General features: G+C 42.0%; 2 protein-coding genes across 6 annotated transcripts; one reads left to right on the top strand and one right to left on the bottom strand.

The window, feature by feature from the left end:
- The first annotated feature begins 1295 nt into the window (after window positions 1-1295).
- LOC102238426 (gap junction gamma-1 protein-like) lies at window positions 1296-9405 on the top strand. Of its 4 annotated transcripts, XM_023329162.1 has the most exons (6): window positions 1296-1555; window positions 6627-6736; window positions 6830-6898; window positions 6970-7195; window positions 7463-8140; window positions 8365-9405. In XM_023329162.1, the coding sequence occupies exons 2-6, from the start codon at window positions 6659-6661 to the stop codon at window positions 8376-8378; spliced, it is 1065 nt and encodes a 354-aa protein (XP_023184930.1). In that variant the 5' UTR covers window positions 1296-1555; window positions 6627-6658; the 3' UTR covers window positions 8379-9405. The 4 variants fall into 4 exon arrangements, with proteins under 4 accessions (XP_023184930.1, XP_005813985.1, XP_023184928.1 ...); XM_005813928.2 differs by having other exon boundaries at window positions 1297-1555; window positions 6627-6898; XM_023329160.1 differs by lacking the exon at window positions 1296-1555 and adding an exon at window positions 1562-1740 and having other exon boundaries at window positions 6627-6898.
- A 1285-nt stretch (window positions 9406-10690) lies between these two features.
- On the bottom strand, window positions 10691-12701 carry inha (inhibin alpha subunit). Of its 2 annotated transcripts, none has more exons than XM_005813925.2 (2): window positions 11991-12701; window positions 10691-11540 (listed from the first exon to the last, which is right to left on the bottom strand). In XM_005813925.2, the coding sequence occupies exons 1-2, from the start codon at window positions 12289-12291 to the stop codon at window positions 10801-10803; spliced, it is 1041 nt and encodes a 346-aa protein (XP_005813982.1). In that variant the 5' UTR covers window positions 12292-12701; the 3' UTR covers window positions 10691-10800. The 2 variants fall into 2 exon arrangements, with proteins under 2 accessions (XP_005813982.1, XP_023185076.1); XM_023329308.1 differs by having other exon boundaries at window positions 10691-11543.
- Window positions 12702-17915: the final 5214 nt, after the last annotated feature.

The following is a 17915-nucleotide window of genomic DNA, read 5'->3' on the forward strand; positions in this document are numbered from 1 at the left end:
TTATAAACAGGCCAAACTTCTATGAAATTAAAGGAATTAAAAAAAATTAAAAAAAAAAAACATGAGAGAGACTCGAACTGAAAACATTTATTTACCAAAACCAAAAAAGAAATGGAACAAATACACATAAAACCACCACAAATAAAACTTTTACAACGAGACGGGCAGGAACAATAAATCAAGAAAAACGAGTTAAATGTGACAACCGAATATTAATAAAACCAACAAATTACACGTGGTATTCTTTTAAAGACACTTGATATGAATAACTAAAACAAGACATCAGCAATATGCTGAAGACTATTATTTTCTTGTCAAACGAAATGAAACAGAAATATTTGTGAAATCAATGCAACAGCAAGGAATCTAACGTGGCAAAACGCTGCAGGACAGAAAAATGAAATTGACACCTTACAAAATGATTCAGCAGTAATGAGCTGAATATAAAGTTGCTGGTTGTTTTCCATTTACAGAGCCAAAAATATAGCAATGAGGTCATGTAGCTGCCTGTTTGTAGCAGTGATGCTATGAAAAGTCTTATTAGCTGTAGTGCTGTAGCAACATGTGGGTAGCTAACTCTAAATCCCAACTTTTTGTCTATTTACTTACAAGCTAGCATTAGCACTGCACCAGCTATTGGAAGTCAGAAAAGGTCAAACGCTATTGGGTGACAGTCACATATAAAATTAATATTTTTTTTAAAAAAAAAAGCATAGGAAGTTTTAAATAAAAATAATACAGGCGAAATAGCTTTGATTTCTTATTTACTTTTTCATATCAATATCTTCCATCTTTAAGTTAGCATCACGCAGCTAGTTGCTACAGAAACAAAGTGGCTGTTTAAAATGAACTGTTGCTTTAAAACACAATCTATTTATTGAAATTGGCATTGTGGCAAACGTTTTGAAAAATAATTAATACACTGCAGTTTATTTTCAGCTTTTTATTTTTGATTTATTTGGTCTTTTCCACGTATGTTCTAATGATAATAATAATAATAAACAAATATGTGTGGTTTAATTATTAACATTCAAAGATTTAAATGAATAAAATTGCCTTAAATGCGTGTTTGTGGCGGTTTGGGAGCAAAAAAAAAAAAACAAAAAAAAAAAAAACAAAGTTTGTCCTGCAGTTCAAATCCTCCAGTGTCCCAGAGTGGAGACCTAAAATGACGCGGCGACACTTGCACTGCATCTTATGAAACATGTAATGGGATTCTCATGGTCCTTTTGTCACGAGGGCAGGACGGTAGTCGGTGTCGCGGGATCTCAGGTTTCACTGGAGGGGCCTCCTTCTTCTTGAATGGGGCCGAGTTAGGTGGAGGAGGGCAGCGAGGAGCCTCGAGGAATCAAAGCTCTCCTTTTTGTCCTCTCGTTCGGGACCCCGACACATGGGGTCAGCGCGGGCCGCATGGGTTCTTAGCGTAGGCTGGTTCGGACGTCAATGAGAGAGAGAGAGAAAGAGAGAGAGCGCGCGCGAGCGAGCGTTAATTAGAAAAACCTGGTGAGGCAATTAAGCGCGAGGAGAGAAGTCGCGCGGAGCTGGGGCGCACACGGTGAGTGTTTGGCACCAACAAACTGTTTAGTTTCCTCGAGTTGAAGCTCGATGTGGCGTTTTAAGGTGTAGAAAGTTGACTTTTCACAGTTTGGATAGTTTTTAGTGGGGTTTTATATTTATATATATATATATTTTTTTTTTTTTCCGCGTGGCGAGTTCTGGAGCTGCGCGTGTCGTAGAGAGGTGAGTGTTTTCCAGTCTCAATGGAAAAACCTTAATGAATATTTTTCTTAGGTGACTGCGTGTCTAATTGGGGTGTATAATTACAACCCCCCCCCCCCCCCCCCCCAAGAAAAAAACAGCTATTTTTCTAACTAGTGGCCTAAGCTAGCCTGGTACTTATGGTTGACTTTCCTCTTTTAAGTCGGTGTTTTTTGTCTTTTTTTTTTTTTTTTCTCCCACTAAAGCTTGGCAGCACTTTGTTTTCCTCCTGGAATGCCACAATTTCCAAAACATCTAAGTCTGACTCAGCAAAGCGTGTTCATGCTTCTTGGAAGTTTTCTCTTTTTTTTTTCCTTTCTTTCTTTTTTCTTTCCTCTCTTTTGTGCTTTTCATCTATTTTTCATCGTGGCGTCTTTAAAACAGAGCAGTTCACGAGGATCTTACAAAAGCCGCCTTTAGGATGAGTTTTGTGGATTTAAACCTTATGGCTGCTGACGCCACAGGGGGAAGTCGTGATGGCCATAGATTCTTAGGTTTGCTGCTCAGACTGCATGAACGGGATTTCAAGTGTCCTCTCTCTGCTCTGTGAACCCTAAGAATTCAAGCTTTCTGGTTTTGGTTAAGCAGGAATGTTAACTCGCCTTTTGCTTTGTCCAGATCTTTTGCCCAAATTTCTCCAGTCTACCCCCACCCTTCTTGCATACCCACAATATCCTGGCGCTGAGAGACTCCTGAAGCAGAAAAGCCATTAAATCACTGCCTACACTGGCAAATGAGCCACTCTGTGAGAAGTTTAGTTTGTGCTGGTGGGAGGTGGCGGCGTTTGCATTTACTCCAGACTTTTAGTCCTGTACATTGGTGGCTGGTGAGCTGTTGGTGCTTCTGGAGGTAAGGCGCTTTTTGCACTTTTGGAGGGTAAACGTTAAGTGTGAGATGTCTAAACAAATATTTTTATACATCCAAAGATTCTTCAGATGCAAGTTGAAATCTAACTCAGACGGTTGAGTTCAAGTGCTCCTAATTGCTTTGCTTGAGGGGACTGAGGTGAAAAGTTCTGTTTAATTGTAGATGTCAGTCATCAGGCTCATCAGAGTTGCTGAAATCAACTTAAGTCTGAACATATTCATGCCCACGGTGTTGGACTTCTTGGACTGTTTTGATGAGGTCGAGTAATCCTGAATTTTTGAGTTGGTCTTGAGGTTTTGAGAGAGATCTAAACTCAAATCATTTGTTCCCCTATAAACCGCTGCCTTTGGCATGTGTCCTTTTGTGTTTTATTGGAGGTGATTTGTGGGGAAGGTCACTGAGCCCCTGTCCTGTCTGAAGCTTCTGTTCTTTGGAAGTCTTGATGTGACATTTCATCAACCATTAGCTTGTTCCTTTGGCATGTTCTCCTCTAAATCAGAGAACTCCTTGTCTGTGTAATCTGCATCTCAAACTTCCTCTTTTTTTTTTTTTTTTTTTTTTTTTAGGCCCAGTAAGTTGAAATTCTTCAGGTTCTCTTGAGTCTTTTGCATGACAGAAATAAAGTGGAACCCTCTGGGCACTCATTTGTCACCTTTTAGCTCTTGCTTGTGGCATGCTTCCCCTCTCTAATTGTATGGGTCATTAGTGGTGAAAGGCTTTGGGGCTGTTCAAAACTTTTAGAAAAAGAAAAGATGCTTTTGGTCGGCATATTCAAGTAAAAATAGGCTTAATATCTGAGGTGTTTTTTCTTAAACTGAGGTTTAAGGAGAGGAGCTGCTTTGGTTGCTGCCAGAAAGGCTTTTAAATTTTATTCCTTACTAGCTGTGAGTAACCCAGCCATTCACAATGAGTCAGATCAGGTCATTTGAGGCTAAATGCATGAATCACATGAATGTTTTTATTTTTATTTTTTTTGTGAACAGTTTTAGGACAAGACGGCTACATATGTAGGATATAATCATATAGTCTGGGGAGCAAAGCAGATGGTGCTGTGCAGCTGTGCTTGTTTCCGTCTCCAAATTTTCTTTCAAGGTCATCAAGGTGCTGTTTGGTCAAACATCTTTGCACGTTCCAACAAGCAAGACCCGGTATTTACGGGGCTTGCTTGACTTAATGAGACGATGTGTCTGCAAGTAGGAGGCTTGTAGGTCTGGGTTTCAAAAGCCATAATTTCCACAGACTGTTTTCATTGCTTTAGTCTCCTGGAAGCTCCAGATTTTTCCAGCAGGCACCTCAGGTTCAGGCAAGTCGGTTTGGTCAATTCATCATCTGAAGGTGGGAGTTTGTTACATGGTGAACTTGACGAATGAAGCCATTGTAGCTTTGCTTTTTTTGTCGTGACTCATTGAAACATGGATGTTTTTTTTTTCTTCTTCTCCTGAAAGGAAATCTTCATCCATGTTGGTGCCATTCATCTTGCATGGGAAGAGACTTTCAATGAACATTGTACAAACATTTGTTTGAGAAGTTGTCTTCCACTAAACAGGAATCACTCTTTCTGTGAAGTATGAAAGTCCAAGCTCTGTTCTGTTGTAGATCCTGGCCATGTTTAGGGTAATTTAATGACATCATTACAGGGCTGCGAGGTGGTAAATAAATTCCTGAGTGTGTTCATTGCTTCAGTACAATAATTCCTGCCGTCCAAAGCCACAGCAGGTCTCCTGGCTGCAGTTTACTGGTGGGCTCTTGGATTTCTTTTGGGATTAAGCGTTGTATGCCAGTTAGTAGTGAGACTGTGGGTTTACTAAACTGCTACCAGAAGTTTTTATGCCCTAACCGAAAAGATTAATATGTTCAGTTTTATAGAACTTTGAGGAAAACAAAGCACTTGGCTTAATCTCTTATCAGACATTGTTGTTCACTCCGTGTACATTTCTCTTAAGAAAAAAACTAAAAAAAACTTCAGACGTGTAAAGCTCAAAGTTTGATGTTGTTTGGGGTATTTTATAACCCCAATTAAGGGTGTTTGAGTAATAGCATTGCTTATAAATCTAGCTGAGTAATGGTTGGGAACAAATTCTTTGCTCTGTTATTCATGTGGTCTATAAAGTGTTAGAAAATGGGGAGGGAAAACAACAATTTGTTTCCAAGTACTTCTGTTGTCCAACAAGACGATTAAAACCCCCAAATATTCAGATTTAAGTTTTATAGGCTGGCAAAGCAAAGCCAGATTTCTCAGTTAAGGATCTTTAAAAAATGTGTAGAGACAAATGGATTTTATTAGAATGATTTCCCAAGGCGTAATTTAGAAAAGCAACTTAAAACCAAAGAACTGGGTGAAAATAACTCTCCTATAAATTTCAGGGGTTTCTCAAACTGAAAACAATCTGGAAACCTTCTGAAGCCAAGTTTTAGAATCTATAAATCCAGGGTGAGCACAGGGTGATACTAATGTATCAAAGCTATGTACATATTTCTAATTGGTTTTAGATTTGGAGTCTGGTCAGAACTTGAAATTATTGGGACTAAATTTATTGACCAACTGCAGTTGAACCCCTTTTGATTCCAAGTAACTGGTGTCGTAGGGCACGTGTCATGCTTAAAAACCCAATACTAATTAGCAGAAGTTTTTTTCTTCTTCTGAGAATGAAACTATTGGATGGCTTTAAACTTTTAAAACAAAATTCCTTGTTTTCTTTGTACAATTCATACTTTAGTCTGAGCTGTTCAAAATATAAGGGGTGAAATTTTGGTAGAGAATGCATGGATAGGATGAGGAGTTCATTATGTAACTGAAAGGTTGTCATCGTCTTATTTACTCAAACTTCAACTATCCAATCGTACAAAAATGCAGACTTGCATAACTGCGGTCACCATTTTATTCTTTAACCAGAAAGTTAAAGAAACAACACTTTGAAGCTGAACTCCAAATGATATTAATAGGGTTGAGAGGTCAGGGCTATAAGCTGGTCATGAGACTCTCTGTTGGAAGCCAGTTCCGTGAGAATAGGCATTGTCCTCTTAGAGGACAGAAATCATTCCCCACGATATTTAGATTATGTTGGGAAAATTAGTCTTGATCTTGCTGCAGTGAGTTCCTTGAATTATGGCGTTTCCCACTGAAGGGGGATGCTCCAGATCATCATCCAGCCTACCAGTAAAAGTGGCAAGTTTTTCATGGCCGGAAACCACAAGTGTTTAGCTCCACTAAACACTTGGTGGAATTGCAGTAGAAATAAACAGTGGTTCCAATGGTCTGAAATTATTTATTTCAATAAGTGTTACAAATGGACTACAATAACACAATTTTCCTCTTATTTCAATTCATAGATACTTGCTCCTAATGTGAAATTAAGTATTGGCAACAAATTTGCTGAAGTGGTAGCTCTACATACTGGGATAAAGGATACTTGAGTCTTATGGCCAGTTTCTCTACAAGAGGCTGCTTTCATCAACGCTACCAAACTGCTTTATTAAGCCACTGGTGTCAGTGGTCTCACTTCCTTTGTACTCAACAAATCTGGGACATGAAGGTTGGCTGCTTAACTCTGTCTTGGAATTTCTCGTTTTATTTGAATGCAAGCAATTTTCAGAATTTATCCAGCTCTGTTGCTAAGTAGACAAGTGGCATCAGATCTGTTGAAATCCTAGCAATCAATCATTGTAGTAAAGAGAGGGGGGAAGGAGACCAATCACATGCTTTTTACTTTGCAAGAGCCTTGGTGTAAGTTCCCCTCATTTTTTTTGAGTGGAAGTATATCAGATCAGTGAACATCTGTTAGACATGTTAAATTTTGATGTCTTGATACAAAGGGTTGACTTCAGAAGGAACAGTAGGAATTAATTTCAGAAAGCATGTTGCATCAGGTTCATACTCTGTTCTCTCTTTCAATGTTATACACCTAAAGAAGGAAGCAGAACCTGCATAAAGCATGCTAAACATAGTTTGTTTTGTTAGGAAAGACGTGAATATTCACATTAAAGCATTGTTTCTCCCTCAGATCTGACTTAGTGCTCTGGTTTCCTCGGCACCATGAGTTGGAGCTTCCTGACACGTCTGCTGGATGAAATCTCAAACCACTCCACCTTTGTGGGGAAGATCTGGCTGACGGTACTGATCATTTTCCGCATCGTGCTGACAGCCGTTGGTGGCGAAACCATCTACTATGATGAACAGAGCAAATTTGTTTGCAACACCCAACAGCCTGGATGTGAGAACGTATGCTACGACGCGTTTGCTCCGCTCTCACATGTCAGATTCTGGATCTTTCAGGTAGCCTGTCAAATATAAAGGAGTTTTACTCCTTTTTTTTTTCCCCCTCTGACCTGTGCCTTTTCTTTCAGGTGATAATGATCACCACTCCCACTATCATGTACCTTGGCTTCGCCATGCACAAAATCGCTCGCATGGATGACACAGAGTACCGTCCCATTCGGAACAAGAAGAAGAGGATGCCTATAGTCAGCCGTGGAGCGGTGCGGGACTATGAAGAAGCAGAGGACAACGGAGAGGAGGATCCGATGATTGCTGAGGAGATTGAACCGGACAAGCCAGAAAAAAAAGAAAAAGGCAAGTCAAGAATGCATTTAAGGAGACTGAATACCTTCTTGATGGGAGGGAAGGTTCTGGATAACTGGTTCGGCTGGTATAGTCGCCTTGCAATCCAAATGTTGTGGGCTCAATTTTGATTTCCTCCTGCCAGAGGTGTCAATGTGCTCCTGGGCAACATCTTTGCAAATGTTTGAAGTTGGCTCCAGTGTAAAATGCTTGGAGTTAACTAGAAAAGCATCAAATAAATTCATTCCATTTCTCTGCTTTTTTTCTGTCACGGTGCAGAAACAAAGCATGATGGTCGACGACAGATTCTGCGTGATGGACTTATGAAAGTCTACGTATGCCAGTTGCTGTGGCGTTCTGCCTTTGAGATTGCATTCCTCTTTGGCCAGTACTTCCTCTACGGCTTTGAGGTGATCCCCTCCTACATCTGCACTCGCTCCCCATGTCCACACACAGTGGACTGCTTTGTGTCCCGACCTACTGAGAAAACCATCTTCCTGCTGGTGATGTACGTCGTGTCCTTCCTCTGCCTTTTCCTCACTGTCCTGGAAATCCTCCATTTGGGCGTCGGTGGCATCCGTGACACGTTCCGCAGGCGTGCCATTCTTAATTCCCGGCGCACTCCACGTCCAAACTCGTCCCGCTCCTTACCCACGGCCCCGCCAGGATACCACGCCACCATGAAGAAGGAGAAGCTAAAAGGAGAGCTGAGGGACTTGCCAATGGGCGACTCGGGCAGAGAGAGCTTTGGAGACGAGGGTCCATCATCCAGAGAACTGGAGCGGCTGAGGAGGCATCTGAAGATGGCGCAGCAGCATCTGGATCTTGCATACCAGGCGGATGAAGGAAGCCCCTCACGCAGCAGCAGCCCGGAGGTGAATACAGCTGTACAGACAGCTGCTGAGCAGAACCGCCTCAACTTCGCACAAGAAAAGCAAGGAGAGTCAAGCGAGAAAGGTAATGATCACATGTTGAGCTGGACGAGTTGGACCAAGATCAGTTCTAAGACTGAGCACAATTGGCAAATGTATCGGGATAATTGGAAGATATTTTTATGTGCATAATTTCTATTGATAGAGTGAACACTGATTCAGAGGATGTAGCTTAGAAGAGCTAACTCTGAGTCCAGATTTGATGAAACTTAGTTGCTGACTGTTTCTGTTTTTTGTTCTTTCTCCCAGGAATACATGCCTGAGCGTGCTTCCTGCCTCAGATGTCTTGTCCTCCCATTCCTACTGGCCTTAAATGTTGGAACAGGGGGGAAGCACACACGAGGAAAGCAGTCGTACCACTGAGGGAGACCTAAGTGTGCGTTTGTGTGTGAATGTGTTTGTGTGAATGAAAGATTTGTGCCTTTCAGTATTGGTGGTCAGTGCAAAGCAAAGGAACTGCTGACAGAATCTGTGTGACGGTAAACTTGAAAGCCTGCCACATGTGGAGTTTTTCTGCTTGCCAAACCTAGACTGTGCCTTCAGTTAAGCCCTGATCTTTACACATATCCTGTTTATTTGTAGCCATGCAATAATCCTCATCCAGCTAAGACTTTAAAGTTCCAAACTCCTCTGGCTGAGCCAATAGTTTGTGCTTTCTTTTTTCTCTCGTAAACTGCCACTGAATGTTGAGGCTTATTGTTCTTGGATTCCTAAACGGCACAGCCTCAGGCTGTCAATTGGAGTCTGCCATATCTTTTTTCTCTTTGCAAGATTTTCTTAACCCATCCTGACCAAGAACTGGTACATAAGATGTGTTTGAAAGTCCAGTTGACCAAAATGTATACCTGGGCAATGCTTGAATCCTTAATTAATGGGAAATGTTTTTCATCTACAATTTCAATTTCATTTTAACAGCTTTCAGCTTAACAAGTAGAATGTAGAGTTCCTCCAGTGTGTTCAGAGAAGATGGATGTTTTCCTTTAAAGCTGCCAAACAGTCATCCTGACGAAACAGCTCTGAATAGACCGGAGTCATTTAACATGTTCAGTTCAATAGATTTCTGATCTGTAGCTTTAAGACTTCAAACCTTTCCATAGCTTCATAGTTACCTTCATAACCCTCGGCTGCAGACTGATCCTTCCTGTATGATATCACTTCCCGTTTTTGCAAGAAACAACATTCCAGTTTTGAATATGGTACTCCTTCTATGATTTATACTTTGACTTTTTTCCTATTGCAAGTTTTGTAGATTTTTTTTGTTTTGTTTTTGTAACTGTAGAGATTATTTTGTCAGAGTAAATAAATATATTTGAGTCAATTCTCTGGTCCCATAGTGTCCGTTTCTCTCTGGATAAACGTCCAAATGAGTAAGTGGACCAGCTCACTTGTTGTGTTAAGTAGTTAAGTGAACTTCTCCCAACAATTTATTTATTTTTTTTTTTGGACTGTTTTTAATTTGAAATGAAGCAAATAATGCCCTACAGTGACATCTAGTGGGCAGATGGGAGGAAAGCAACACAATTTACTTCTATTTGAATCAGGTAGTCAATATCCACAACCAAACTTGAGTAGAAATCACCATTTTGAAATCATGTAAGCTATAAATGTGCCTGACAAAATTACTGTCCATGGAAAAAGGCAAAAGTTATCCCTTTAAAATTTTAACACTTACAACTTGTCACTATCCTGTTTCATTTTCAGAGATTTCTCCTGAGCTATGTCTAATCTCCTCATCCTCAGATGAAAGGAAGCAGGAAAAAATGCAAACTGGATCACCGTGCTGTGAATCTGCCTAAATGCCTGCTTCTGACCTCAGAACAATTCAGTCCAGTTATCATCAAAACAAATCCACACACCAGATGGCCTTTCTGAAGGCCTCAGATGGCCCATGATGTTGGTCTGTGGGAGGATTATTGCAGTCGTATTTTACATTAGTTTTTTTTAGCCTTTTGATATTACATTTTTATATATAGAATCAATATTCATGTTGGAATAGTATAGTTTTTAGAAGGCTAAGATTTAACTTTGATCTCTTAAAGTTCATTCTAGAATTTGTTCTCTGAAGATCTCAATCTAAATTGTTCATCCTTGCAGTCAAAACACGTTCTCTAATTAGGATGGAGTTATGAAGTACTGTATGAAGCTTCATCTATTTGTTTTATAAATTAGATTTTTAAAAATTGAGCTTTTGGAAAAAGGTTTTGTTTGACCAGGTGCTATCTTCATGGATCCATTTGGACTGTTCATATGGACAAAACTTTAAATGGCTGCAACTCTATGCTTTAACATCCAGTCTTTAATGATTCTCTATTCAAAGCTAATCCTCTTCTATACATAAGTATTTTTATATAAATAAAACTGAAAGGTTATCTTGCAAGACGTAATTTATTTTTGAGTAACCAGGTAGTTGAGTGTGAAAGATTTTATGCATAGATTCCTCTTCTAAATGAGACATGGATCGTTTTATGTGCTTAAACACAGAGGAAATAAAACTGTTTACTAAACCAATAACCCACTTTTTATTTTTAATGGACCATATATGTTGGATGCAACATTGAGGAAAAAAAACTACACATGGCATAACCATTTTTTATTAGTCGACGCCCATAAAAACTGAGAACCACTTTCCCCTTATAAAGTGGCCGGCCAGACAAACCCCCATTCAGCCTGTCCTTCCCCTCATGTTCAGAAACAGGTACACTCCTCAGGCATGATGTTGGGCAGGGTCTCGTATTTGAACGAGTACCCGCCGTCAGACGTAGTGGTGATCTTTAGGGACCTCATGGTCCCCGGAACCGGCGCGCAGCACTGCGCCATGCCCAGCAGGACGGCCGTGCGGCCCCGGGCCGAGCAGTTCCCGCGGCAGTAGAAGAAGGTGAGTACCTTGGGGTGAACGATCCAGCTGTCCCAGCCCAGCTCCTGGAAGCTGATCTCCACCTGCTCCCTGTGGCAGTCCCCGAGCTGCAGCTCTTCATGGGAGGGCCGCTGGAGGAGGCGGAGGGCAGCGGGGGACCAGGGAGTGTTGACGGGGGCCGCTCTGGGGGAACGCACAGGCACTCTGGGCTGAACGTGGAGGTGGAGAAAAGGCGTCTTATCTGGGTTCGTCAGGTGGTGCTGACCTGCTGAGCTCTGGAGCTGAAGCAGAAAGGGGCCCTCAGCCATAGGAGCCAGTACGCTCTGGTCCAGGTCATAGGTGGTCCAGCCGTCGGGGCTGAGCGCTGCGGGAGCCTGGGCCGCCTGGAGTCGCCGCTGCGCCAAGGTGAGCATGAACAGCGGCGAGGCGTTCACTGCTGGGCCGGCGTAGAACCAGAAGTGAGCTGACAATACTACGGTGTCCTGGAAGGGAATGGACGGCTGGAAGCGATACGACGGTGTAGTGCTGCAGTTTCCTCTCGCTTCTGCATCAGCCTGGACCCAGGAGGCATCTGCTGGAGGAACGGAGGGAAGAAATCAAATATCAGGCTTTTACTGACGTCTGGTGGCCTGGTGTGGCATAACAGGTCTAAATACAAATCAGGCCTGTCTGAAAGTTTAATTCTATCTACAAACATGGGAATATAACTGCTTTTCTGTTGAGACTTGATAGAAATGTACATAAAGCCGCTGGATACATGCAGCTGCCCACATGAACAAGCTCAAAGCCTTCTGGGAAAAGGAAAAACGGATCGCTAAACACCAAATGATACTAATTTATACCCAATATTTATATCTGATGAAGCACTACCAAGATATCACAGAAAAGCTGACGTTAGCACATATTTAACGTATTGATGCATTATTTTCTTCTGTATCTTAAAACTTGTATTGTTTCTTAACACTAAACTCAACATGTTGAGCAGGTAAATCCATTCTAATAGAACATAAATAATTATCACCTGGACATGGAAACAGAATCACTTCAGATCTGTCTTGACCTGGGCTGGGTTGCTGACTGACCCGGACCACTCTGCTAGTCCCGGGGACCCTCGCCTGCCACTGCCTTGTCTCTGGCTTTGCTCCATCCCGATTTGCTCTCTGTGCAGCAAGTACCGGAGGCTCCAACAGGCCCAAACCTTCCAGAATCCGCTTCCTGAACCAGGACTCCACCACCCCTCTGGGCAGCTTCTCCGTACCGCAGACCTGGAGCAGACCTTGGATCCAGAGAGGCCCCAGAATGAGGACAGACCAGGACACCATGTTGAATCTGAGACCGTCTCTGTTCACACGCTGTTTGGGCTCCGCTGCTATCTGTGTGCAGGCAGGAGTTTTCTCTCACTAAACAATAGCAAAGAGTGGCCTTGAGCGATGAGAGGTTACACTGTTTGCTTTTCAGCCGAGTTATTTTTTTTTAGATGTCTTCATCATCCTTTTACTGTATAATATTAGTAAGATTATTGCTCTAAGCATACATTTGATCATTTTTAAAAAGTTTTAAAAAAAAGAGATCCTATGTAGGTATTGTACAAAGGCTTTTCATTTCATTATCAGCTTTTTGAAATTCAGATTTCTTGCAATCAGGTTCAGTAAGCAATCTGCTGATAGAACATATTTAGTTTTTTTGAACGTGGAACTATAAGTTTTAACGTCAATTTTAGCATAATTTGCAGGATAATTACAAAAACTATCTGAGACAAAGTTCAAATATATGGAAATGCTGAAAATAAAAGCTGGGTGTAAAATGCCTTTTTGATATGAGAATTAGGTAATGTTGCTGAACAGCGACCTTCGTGGTCATATTTGGAGTTGCACCCTGTCTCATACTCTTCCTTGACCTTTCACACCGATCAGGAATATTATATATATATATATATATATATATATATATATATATATATATATATATATATATATATATATATATATATATATATTAGATTAATGCTAAATTAGCGTTCTTTACCTGATGAGGTGACATGGTTTTGTTTTAATTTTGTGAGAGTGTTTTTTTGTGTGTGTTTTATTTTACGTGACGTTTGAACAAAGCGCAAACTATGTCATTGGGGAACCAAATGAAGGTAATGCACATTTGAAGTTTTGAAATAATAGTTATATTACATAGTGAAAGAATATTTATAGCCTTTTCAATACAGTTTTTTTTCTCTTAGCCCTTTAGCTAAGTGTATGACAAGGATGCTTAGTGGCAGTGTTGTATAAAGTACTGAAATCTCAGAGTCAAGTAAAAGTACAAGTACCTCTCCAAAATATGACTTTGGTAAAAGTCGAAGTCACTGACTGAAATGTTACTTGAGTTAAAGTCTTAAAGTATCTGAAACTTCTTGTACTTAAGTATAAAAATAAATAGTACAGAAAATGCGGCCAACATGAAGAAAAAGATCTGTTACGATTACTCTACTTCACAAATCAGTGAATCAGTCAATGCTACAGTCAGTAAGTGGTGCACACAACTGGTCATTATGCAAAAGAAAAAAAGAATTGGGAGGGAAATGCAGCTTATTGTCATCTCTGTAAACCTGGTTTTGAACTTGCATGCCTTTCCTATATTCGTTAAATTTAGTCTAAATTGCTATCGCTATGGCTTCTGTCCCCCTTGAACAGAGGAGTCTAGGTAGCCTGCTACAGTCAACATTAGGCCTAAGCTAAATACACCACGTATGGAACTGAAACAATGCCAAACAAAGTTCATTTATGGTCAAGATTTCACAATACAGTAGTGTCTAGTGACCAAGCTATAGTTACTGAAACAGGAGGATTATAACCATTTCATAAGACGTTACCTCGATGGTAGGGTGACCAGACGTCCACTTTTTCCCGGACATGTCCTACTTTTCAGACCTAAAAATCGTCCGGGATTTTGGTCAACTGCCTCAAAACACATTACATAGCTTACAGTGCATTGTGATTACATTGCCACTCCGTTCCACTACTCCATTCCAGGTTCCTTTGTATGGCAAATTAATCACGCCCTTCTCCCCAAATCCAATCACGTTGCATTATGTGTGCGAGTGTGTGTAGGAAAAGTAAAGATAACACCCCCCCTATCCTCCCCTTCTCATCAAAGCCTAAATTGAGGTATTCAGCTGGATAATGTTCAGGTTGGCACCTTAACACTTGCTGGTCAACCTCTCTGGATGTCCACTCAAGGCATCACAACACCAAATTATTATTTTCTTTGCAGTTGTGAATCATTTAAAACGTCCCATATTATTTCATTCCTCATAAATCATTTGCTTACTTAAACAAGCCACTCTAAAGAGAAAACTGTTCTCTGAATTCAGAAAACTAAAACTACATCAAAATCTTGCCTTATGCGATGATCATGACTTCTCTACTGTCAGACAGACCACAAAACAATCCTCACTCCCTCCTTGCATGAACTTCCTCTCACCTACTTTTCTTCCCAGCTTTTAGATAATTCATTATTTTTCATTTTGTTTACTAAATCATTTATTTATTTATCTACACTCTGTATCTTCAAAATCTTCTTTTTATTTCCTTTCTGTATTTGGTTGCTTAAGAGGAAAGGAGATGGGGCTTTTTCTGTTGTTGCTCCTCTTCTATGGAACAATCTACTTTTCCAAATTAGATCTGCCCACAGCCTGGATCGTTTTAAATCGCTTCTTAAAACTCATTTTTATTCCTTGGCATTTAATTGAACTAGTCAATTAAATGCTCTGTTTTTTTTGATACTCTGTTTTTATTCATTCGTGTTATTGTCATTCTTGTGCAGCACTTTGGTGCAGTTTTATGCCTGTTTTTAAAGTGCTATATAAATAAATTTGACGTTGCTTTTTTCTTATAACTCCTACCTGAGCTCCTCCCTGCTCTGCTGCCTGATCTGCTTCACTCTTCTTGCTCTCCTGTTTTATCCCAACTTTTCTGATTGACTTCTTCTCTCTTTTTAGCTCCTCCATCCACTTTTCTAACTCACCCATTCCTTCACTACTCATATTTTTTTGATTTGATTTTTGTTTTCTGTCATACTTCATCCTATAACTCAGTCAGTTCTTTTGAGTGTTTAATTGGCCCTGAAAGTTATATTTTTCTATCAATTTATTTAAATTCTTTACTGAGTTAGGGTTTTGTCTTTCCATAAACTTCCAGTCCTTACACTGGAGTTTATCTTTCGGTGATAATTTGCTATTCCCTTTTCCCATTTTGAGCAAATTAGTCAATTTCGTTCCAGTCTTAAAAACACATAGGGTGGACTCTAAAAGACTGGATAAATTCTTAGCAGGACGGTGATCAATCCCCTGTTGTGGTAATTCTCTCTTCAACCTTTTCAGGTGGGAAATTCTTGCCTACATGCATCCACCAGAGGTTCACCGTTTGCACTCCTGCCGGTATGAGGACAAATACCTAGTGGTATTTAAATTCCTCCAAGTATTCTCACACTCACACACACACTTGGTATTACGGGGTTTTCAGTTGATGCGGACTCCGCCGTCCTTCTGTTACCTATCAGTGCCTAGGATTCATGGGGTTTTACACCCCAAAGACCCTCAATCGTTCGCTCACTTTTTAATTTAAACGCTACTCACTTGTCCCCCCTTCACGGACGTCCCGTCAGCAGCTGGTTTCCAGCAGGCGTATCGGACTCCGGCTTCGAAGGAGCAATTTATCCATCCATCCATCTTCTTCCGCTTATCCAGGGTCGGGTCGCGGGGGTAGCAGCTTCAGAAGGGAGGCCCAGACTTCCCTCTCCCCGGCCACTTCTTCCAGCTCCTCCGGGGGAATCCCGAGGCGTTCCCAGGCCAGCTGAGAGACATAGTCCCTCCAGCGTGTCCTGGGTCTTCTCCGGGGCCTCCTCCCGGTGGGACGTGCCGGGAGCACCTCACCAGGGAGGCGTCCAGGAGGCATCCTGACCAGATGCCCGAGCCTCAACTGGCTCCTCTGGATGTGAAGGAGCAGCGGCTCTACTCTGAGTCCCTCCCGGATGACTGAGCTTCTCACCCTGTCTCTAAGGGAGAGCCCAGCCACCCTACGGAGAAAACCCATTTCGGCCGCTTGTATCCGTGATCTCGTTCTTTCGGTCACGACCCAAAGCTCATGACCATAGATGAGGGTGGGAACGTAGATCGACCGGTAAATCGAGAGCTTCGCTTTTTGGCTCAGCTCTCTCTTCACCACGACGGACCGGTACAGCGCCCGCTTGACAGCAGACGCTGCGCCAATCCGCCTGTCGATCTCCCGCTCCCTTCTTCCCCCATTCGTGAACAAGATCCCGAAATACTTGAACTCCTCCACTTGGGGCAGGACACCCCCCCTGACCTGGAGAAGGCACTCTACCCTTTTCCGGCTCAAAAAAATGGCCTCGGATTTGGAGGCACTGATCCTCATCCCGGCCGCTTCACACTCGGCTGCGAACCGCTCCAGCGAGAGCTGCAGATCACGGCCTGATGAAGCCAAAAGGATCACATCGTCCGCAAAAAGCAGAGATGAGATCCTAAGGCCACCAAATCGGATCCCCTCAACACCTTGGCTGCGCCTAGAAATTCTGTCCATGAAAATGATGAACAGAATTGGTGACAAAGCTCAGCCCTGGCGGAGTCCAACTCTCACCGGAAACGAGCCCGACTTACTGCCGGCAATGCGGACCAGACTCTGACACCGGTCATACAGGGACCTGACAGCCCGTATCAAAGGGCCCGGTACCCCATACTCCCGGAGAACCCCCCACAGGGCTCCCCGAGGGACACGGTCGAACGCCTTCTCCAAGTCCACAAAACACATGTAGACTAGTTGGGCGAACTCCCGTGCACCCTCCAGGACCCTGCAGGGTGTAGAGCTGGTCCAGTGTTCCACGACCAGGACGAAAACCACACTGCTCTTCCTGAATCCGAGGTTCGACTGTCCGACGGATAGTTTCCAGCAGGCGGGTCGGAGACACAGTCCTGGAAAAGATCTGTGAGACTCCTAGGAGCCTGCGGTGGTCACGGTCTTCTGATGTCCGTTCCTCCCTCTGGAAGCCGCAGATTTCTGCCTCTGCTCTCAAGCTTCATCTGAGTCTAGCCCTGCTTTTGTGGTCGCTATTTAATCTTATTTCGAAATTAAAATATCCAGGGTGGCACCCAATACCTCAAAGTCCCTGATTGGTACATTTTGATGAAAGTTCTCCCAATTATCTGAAATATATTTGATTTCTCTTCTTTAGTTTCTTCATCCGGGGTCTGAGTCTCTGTTTTGTCCATCTTTTCTTCGTCAGCCTTTAAATTTTCTTCCCTGGCTTTAAGTTTGTCCATCTTCAATTTAAGTCCAGCAATTTCTTGATTGAGCTCTTCGTTCACCTTGCCAATCCAGTACAACTGTTGTGATTTCTCTTTCATTGATTTGTTAAAGTTTCTTTTATCGACCATTGTTCCCCATTGTATCTTCCTATTATGAGTTGACAAGGCTTTGTTTTCTGATTGCAGTTGTTCAACTGTCGCTTTAGCCTCGTCCAATTCACTAGTCAAAGTGCTGAATTGTTTTTTAAAATAATCATTTTTGTTGATCAGCCTTTCATTTTCTACCTGCCAGGTATCTTTTTTCCTGGCATTCAGTCTCTCAATCTTCAGCCTCAGATCTTCAACAGTTTTCTGAAGCTTCTTGTTGTCTTTTGTTATCTTCCAGCAGCTCTTCTCCAAACTTTCCACGTACTCCAGCAATACATTTCGTCGCGCCATTGTTCAGTTTTGTTTGAGATTGAAGACCGCAAATGAATTTCTCTGTGGAACCTGGGAATACAAAGACAGGCGGCTGTGATGTCACAGACAGGATGAGTGACATCACAGCTTCACGTCAAAGCCACAAGAAGTCTGTTGGGTGAGGGGGAGGGAGAGGGGGGCGGATGTTGTTTTTTTTTTAACTTTATTCGCAGACAC

This window comes from Xiphophorus maculatus, chromosome 24 (assembly GCF_002775205.1).
Source record: "Xiphophorus maculatus strain JP 163 A chromosome 24, X_maculatus-5.0-male, whole genome shotgun sequence".
NCBI classification, from domain to species: domain Eukaryota; kingdom Metazoa; phylum Chordata; class Actinopteri; order Cyprinodontiformes; family Poeciliidae; genus Xiphophorus; species Xiphophorus maculatus.